This window comes from Branchiostoma floridae, chromosome 13, assembly GCF_000003815.2.
Source record: "Branchiostoma floridae strain S238N-H82 chromosome 13, Bfl_VNyyK, whole genome shotgun sequence".
Taxonomy (NCBI): domain Eukaryota; kingdom Metazoa; phylum Chordata; class Leptocardii; order Amphioxiformes; family Branchiostomatidae; genus Branchiostoma; species Branchiostoma floridae.
This window is the reverse complement of record NC_049991.1, coordinates 22,069,091-22,076,748: the sequence shown is the minus strand read 5'-3', so window position 1 is coordinate 22,076,748 and position 7,658 is coordinate 22,069,091. Positions and strand designations below refer to the sequence as shown.

At 44.3% G+C, this 7,658-nt stretch overlaps 1 protein-coding gene across 1 annotated transcript in view; it reads left to right on the top strand.

The window, feature by feature from the left end:
* The window catches only part of LOC118429186 (lysosomal alpha-glucosidase-like), a gene marked incomplete in the record, with an annotated part of 26,255 nt that overhangs the window by 8,820 nt on the left and 9,777 nt on the right, over positions 1-7,658 (top strand). The window contains 7 exon segments of the mRNA XM_035839638.1: positions 1,813-1,912; positions 2,521-2,640; positions 4,391-4,509; positions 4,914-5,045; positions 5,788-5,898; positions 6,262-6,375; positions 7,319-7,403. Of these exon segments, the coding sequence (XP_035695531.1) occupies positions 1,813-1,912; positions 2,521-2,640; positions 4,391-4,509; positions 4,914-5,045; positions 5,788-5,898; positions 6,262-6,375; positions 7,319-7,403 (781 nt within the window).

Sequence of the window (7,658 nt, the reverse complement as noted above, 5' to 3'; positions counted from 1 at the left end):
CCAGTGTACAAAATGTATCTGGAATCTTTCAAAAATCTGTGTTTATAAGAAGGATTCCTACCTTTACAATTTATACTTCAAAGTTCAAATTGTTCACTTTCCGGTCATCCCAGTAGTCTGGGCATGGGCGGAGCGCGGCACGTTTTACAACTAGCGGACCCATGTGCGACACACCCAGCCACGCGCCAGTCTGAGCTGTCCGTTGCGCAATGTGATTTTTTGTAGTCCGTGACATACATCTGACAGTCAGCATTCTCTAACACTCGTCTGGAAGAAATCTTATATAGATTTTATATTCTGATTTTAACATGATACTTACTTATCCTCATTTTCATGTATTTGTTAAAGATTTGTGGTTAATACTAGTATTGAGCAAACAAACTGTTCTGTGCGAGTGTTGCACATCTCAACAAAAGTTCTCACGCTGTGGGCAATTGATTGGCAGTCGGTATCTTTGGCAACAGGCCACCGGCGCCAAGCAGTCTAGATTGGCCAGCAGGTCAAAATCCAATCATCTTAATAACCAATCAGCGTTTGATAAATGTAATGTTGTACTCTGTCATTGGTCACCGGGAAAAAAAACAAAAGTTACGGAGTATTAGGCGCACGTGACGTTGTTTTGTGATATTGGTAGCCGACCGTGTCGCCTGGCAAGTTTCTTCCCTAGCTGCTAACAATTTACTATTAAAGTTTCCCCATTTATCCTAGTTAAAAAAGCGGTGCGCGGTAAATAAGTGAAGAATCCAAAACTGTACACTTTATTTGTTATTTGCAAAATTTCTTATGTTTCAAAAAGACAAAATTTGTGGCAGAAAAGGGGCCGCAATATTGTTGTCAAGCGTCGATCGAGTCGGCTGTGCACTGGCACTGGCCTCCGTGGCACATGGCGCGGCACGCCCCCCTCCCCAGACGGATCGTCGATCGCAACGCCCAGCACGTTGGGACGTCTTTCTGGCTACTGCTTTAAGGCTACACCGGCACTGATCACTACCAAAGAGGCAGCATATCGTCCTCCTTCGAGTAATGTATAACGTTCTTGGTCTATTTAAAAAGAAATCCAGCCAAAGATTTCACGCCGAAAACGGGGTTACCTGAGGTCGCACGCTCGTGGAAAATGACAGCACGGCCTTGTAAAACCCCACCGATACGAAAATTTTGAGTAAAATCATCGGGAAAAATAGAAAAAAAACACAAAATGTGCGTGATGGCGTCGTTATTTTATCGTCTCGGAAAACTATTTGATGCGGGAGGGCGCAACATCGATCGCACGACTCGGTAACGTTAGACCTTTTTTTATTCAATGACGGAAAAAATTGGCAAAATTTTTCCATGGGCTGACGAACGGGCTAGAGCCCTGTTGCGAAGCATCAAAAATTTTCATGTCTGGACAAATTATACCCTGGCCAGATCACGGAAGGCTGATTCCCTGTGTTTTTTTTTTTTCATATAACGTATTTTTGGGGTTCGAGAGGGCGGTCGTCGATTACTGAATAACGGGAGTAAAAGAGGCAACCGACATCCAATCTCAAGCGCATGATTTTCCTCTCAAATTGCAGGAAATTGTGTTTTAGAGGGTTTGAAAATCCAAATTTTCCAGGGGGAGCATGCCCCCGGACCCCCCTAGAAAGCGAGCGCCTGCGGCGCTCGTCTCGCGCCTCCGGCGCTCATTACCCCCCTCCCCAATATTTGGACGCATACTTTCAAGAACCTGGCGGGAACGCTGAATGAGTGGGATGTGCATCTTGGAATGAAGTTTAGATAGACAAGGACGACTTGCAAAACGTGACTTTTATTAATGTTCTGCCCCCACAGGAGGATGTGACGAACCTGTACGGCTCCCACCCGTTCTACCTGTGTGTGGAGGAGGACGGACAGGCACACGGGGTCTTCCTGCTCAACAGCAATGCTATGGGTGAGTTATGGGGTCTTCCTGCTCAACAGCAATGCTATGGGTGAGTTATGGGGTCTTTCTGCTCAACAGCAATGCTATGGGTGAGTTATGGGGTCTTCAGCTGCTCAACAGCAACGCTATGGGTGAGTTATGGGGTCTTCCTGCTCAACAGCAACGCTATGGGTGAGTTATGGGGTCTTCCTGCTCAACAGCAATGCTATGGGTGAGTTATGGGGTCTTCCTGCTCAACAGCAGTTCTATGGGTGAGTTATGGGGTCTTTCTGCTCAACAGCAATGGCTATGGGTCAGTAGCATATTATATAATATATACTACTACTGCTATAGCTTACATGTAGCTTAGAATCCAGCCTTGTTAGCTTTGGTCAACTTCCGAACGACCTTCAAGGCTGGCTTCCAGGCCACTGCTTAAACCTACATCCCTGCTAGCTACATTAACAAGATCAGTTCATTATCTTTGCTTAAATCCGTTAAAATGTCAGATTCTGTGAACCGACTTATGAAAGACAGAGGCTGTTGTTTGAAATGTTAAGAATCCAGTAACTGTTGGTTGAGTAACTATAATTGTATAATTAGCAATGCCATGAACTTGTTTGTTTTCCGTCCTGCAGAGGTGATTCTGCAGCCTGCCCCGGCACTGACCTGGCGAACCATCGGGGGGATCCTGGACTTCCACATCTTCCTGGGCCCGGACCCTGATTCTGTCATACGGCAGTACTGGGAGGTCATAGGTACGTACCACAACTCTGTCATACAGCAGTACTGGGAGGTTATAGGTACGTTATAGGTACTCTGTCATACAGCAGTACTGGGAGGTTATAGGTACGTTATAGGTACTCTGTCATACAGCAGTACTGGGAGGTTATAGGTACGTACCACCCCAACTCTGTCATACAGCAGTACTGGGGGGTTATAGGTACGTACCCCAACTCTGTCATACAGCAGTACTGGCAGGTTATAGGTACGTACCCCAACTCTGTCATACAGCAGTACTGGGAGGTTATAGGTACGTACCACAACTCTGTCATACAGCAGTACTGGGAGGTTATAGGTACGTACCACAACTCTGTCATACAGCAGTACTGGGACGTTATAGGTACGTACCACAACTCTGTCATACGGCAGTACTGGGAGGTTATAGGTACGTACCACAACTCTGTCATACAGCAGTACTGGGGGGTTATAGGTACGTACCACCCCAACTCTGTCATACAGCAGTACTGGGAGGTTATAGGTACGTACCCCAACTCTGTCATACAGCAGTACTGGGAGGTTATAGGTACGTACCACCACAACTCTGTCATACGGCAGTACTGGGAGGTTATAGGTACGTACCACAACTCTGTCATACAGCAGTACTGGGAGGTTATAGGTACGTACCCCAACTCTGTCATACAGCAGTACTGGGAGGTTATAGGTACGTACCCCAACTCTGTCATACGGCAGTACTGGGAGGTTATAGGTACGTACCCCAACTCTGTCATACAGCAGTACTGGGTGGTTATAGGTACGTACCCCAACTCTGTCATACAGCAGTACTGGGGGGTTATAGGTACGTACCACCACAACTCTGTCATACAGCAGTACTGGGAGGTTATAGGTACGTACCACCCCAACTCTGTCATACAGCAGTACTGGGAGGTTATAGGTACGTACCCCAACTCTGTCATACAGCAGTACTGGGAGGTTATAGGTACGTACCCCCACAACTCTGTCATACAGCAGTACTGGGAGGTTATAGGTACGTACCACAACTCTGTCATACAGCAGTACTGGGTGGTTATAGGTACGTACCACCACTCTGTCATACAGCAGTACTGGGAGGTTATAGGTACGTACCACCCCAACTCTGTCATACAGCAGTACTGGGGGGTTATAGGTACGTACCCCAACTCTGTCATACAGCAGTACTGGGAGGTTATAGGTACGTACCCCAACTCTGTCATACGGCAGTACTGGGAGGTCATATGTACGTACCACAACTCTGTCATACAGCAGTACTGGGAGGTTATAGGTACGTACCACAACTCTGTCATACAGCAGTACTGGGAGGTTATAGGTACGCTTTGTTATCCCCCTTATGTTCCAGGATACCCCATGATGCCCCCATACTGGGCGCTGGGGTTCCACATGGGGTAATGCAGTACTCACATGTAGATGTTTTACCTGATGTATCCTGTGTTCCAGGATACCCTATGATGCCCGCGTACTGGGCCCTGGGGTTCCACATGGGGTCGCACAGTAGTCACATATAGATATTTTACCTGATGAATCTTGTGTCCCAGGTTACCCTATGATGCCCCCGTACTGGGCGCTGGGGTTCCACATGGGGTAGCACAGTACTCACATGTAGATGTTTTACCTGATGAATCCTGTGTCCCAGGTTACCCCATGATGCCCCCGTACTGGGCGTTAGGGTGCCACATGGGGTAGCACAGTACTCACATGTAGATGTTTTACCTGATGAATCCTGTGTTCCAGGCTACCCCATGATGCCCCCGTACTGGGCGTTAGGGTTCCATCTGTGCCGCTGGGGGTACGGCTCTGCCAACAGGACTATGGACATTGTGCAGAAGATGAGAAACGCTGGAATTCCGCAGGTAACATGCGTAACAAAATTTTTAGATAATGTAGACTAAAGTCTTTTTGCTATGATTTTTCAACTTGTAGTGCTGAGCGGCACATAGGGCAGGAAGTTTCCTAATGTTGTTTCAGTAGCAGAGTACATTTTGACAGGGAGGGGTTGCTAGCCCTTCCCCTCTAATGTGTTTAAGGTACCACCTCAAACACAGAACCTCCAAGGATAAAAGGCTCTTAATTCACATGAAATTACAGGCAATGTTTCTGTGACCGTCTGTTATCTTCCACAGGGCAGTTATCTGCTACATGTGGCAATTCCCATTAGCAGAGTACTAGTGTGCAACCTCACCGTTCTCTCTAAAATAGTCTTTTTCATCTACGGTTTGATGTTGATGATATGCTTGTTTTGATTGGCTGTTGCCAGGATACGCAGTGGAATGACATCGACTACATGACTCGTCACCTGGACTGGACATACGATGGGGACAAGTTTGCGGAGCTGCCTGAAGTCGTTAAGGACCTGCATGATCACGGCCAACACTACATCATGATCGTGGTGAGTTTGTTTGTTTGTTTTGGTGTGTGTCCACTAATGTCAGATCAGCAGTCACAAATGTGTTTTTTCACATCCATTTCTTTCTCTGGGCCCAATGAGGAATGTAGGATTGTGACAGTGTGTTTTATAGAGGTTTTGTGTGACTGTTTGTGAGCCTTTTCGTGTGTATTACTCAGTTTTTGTGTGGCTGTTAACCTTTTTTTCCTGTAGGACCCAGGCATCATTAGTGTATGTAATTACTGAGTTTTCGTATGACTGTTCTTCAACCTTTTTTCACCTGTAGGACCCAGGCATCAGTAGTGTATGTGTGTATTACTGGGTTTTTGTGTTACTGTTCTTAACCTTTTTTCACCTGTAGGACCCAGGCATCAGTAGTGTATGTGTGTATTACTGGGTTTTTGTGTTACTGTTCTTAACCTTTTTTCACCTGTAGGACCCAGGCATCAGTAGTGTATGTGTGTATTTACTGAGTTTTCGTGTGACTGTTCTTTAACCCTTTTTACCTGTAGGACCCAGGCATCAGTAGTGTATGTGTGTATTTACTGAGTTTTCGTGTGACTGTTCTTTAACCCTTTTTACCTGTAGGACCCAGGCATCAGTAGTGTATGACATTGTGTGTATTACTGAGTTTTTGTGTGACTGTTTTTTAACCTTTTTTTTCCTGTAGGACCCAGGCATCAGTAGCGTATGTGTGTATTACTCAGTTTTTGTGTGACTGTTCTTAACCTTTTTTCTCCTATAGGACCCAGGCATTAGTAACATGCAGAAGGCAGGCACGTACCCTCCCTATGATGTCGGGCTGAAGAGGGGAGTGTTCATTAACGACACCAACGGGAACCCCATTGTGGGAAGCGTAAGTAAAAGGGAGTGTTCAGTAATTAGACCAATGACAAACCCATTGTGGGTAGAGTAAGTAAGAGGGGATGTTCATTAATGATGTCAACAGGAACACCTATTGTGAATTAAAGAAATGTTCCTACCTTCTCTTAGAATTTGTTCCTCACCTAGCTTTCAGTGTTTTTTGTCGACGAATGATGTTGATATCAATTGAGCATTCAGTGCAAAAGTTGTTATAAGGAAAAAAAATAATGCTCTCAAATTACAAAAATTTTCTGTTCTCTTTAATCAGTTTTATCATCAGTCCCATGTTCTGTTACAGTAGCTATGGAAACATAAAGTTTGAACTCTGACCCTGTGGTTACCCCGTTCCCTGCAGGTCTGGCCAGGAGATACCACGTTCCCAGACTTCACCAATCCCATCACCCAACAGTGGTGGCAGGAGATGGCAGCAGACTTCCACAAGGAAGTCCCCTTTGACGGGATGTGGATCGTAAGTATCATGTTTCAGTAATCCTACACCTAACACTAACCTAACACTTATATACAAGACGGGATGTAGATCGTAAGTATCATGTTTCAGCAATCCTATACCTAACACTAACCTTACACTTAATATATACAAGATGGGATGTGGATCGTAAGTATCATGTTTCAGTAATCTTATACCTAACACTAACCTTACACTTAATATATACAAGATGGGATGTGGATCGTAAGTATCATGTTTCAGTAATCCTATACCTAACACTAACCTTACACTTAATATATACAAAATGGGATGTGGATTGTAAGTATCATGTTTCAGTAATCCTATACCTAACACTAACCTTACACTTAATATATACAAGACGGGATGTGGATCGTAAGTATCATGTTTCAGTTATCCTATACCTAACACCAACCTAACACTTATATACAAGACGGGATGTGGATTGTAAGTATCATGTTTCAGTAATCCTACACCTAACACTAACCTAAACCTTATTTATAACTTAACAAGTTAGATTGAATGTGTATGGTAAGCACCATCAGGTTTCGAACCTCAAGCCATAACACTATTTTGTAACCCCAGGAGGACAGTGTATCATATAATGTTTCAGCCCCAACCCATGTCCCTTATCCCTAACAATTGGTCGCATTTCAACCTTAACCCTATCCTTAAAATTAACCCAACCCTTAAAGGCTTACAGAAAAATATTGTCTTTGATGGAATGTCATTATCATCATGATGTAATGTAGATGTCATTGATTATCATATGATCTCATTCAAGTTTCTGACTGCATCGCTTTAGGAATCGTTTAATTGAAAAGATGGTCTTGAAAATATGATCTGAAAGCGCATTTTGAAATGGGAGGACTGTTATAAGACTTAGAACAGGAAACAGTTGTAAGTTGTGGTCATGATGTTTTTTTCTGCCTCTCGTTTTTCTTAGGACATGAACGAACCCTCCAACTTTGTGGACGGGTCGACTCACGGTTGCCCTGACAACCATCTGGAGAAACCTCCGTATACACCAGGTAAGCTCGTCTATACCTCACCTGATATTGCTTGTTTATTTGTTTGTTGTGAGTTAGCTTTGTGAATGTGAGGGTTGGGGCAGTACTAACTCATAAAACTCAAGGCACATCTTCAAGGGTTTACCTTTGCTCTGACCTCCTGCTTTTAAATTATTTCTTCAGGTAGCTTATTTCTAGTGTTTGATAGAAGAATACTGCACTGTCAAACAAAAATTGCTGTTTAACAGTTGAAACTAGAGTGACTGAGTGTCTTTC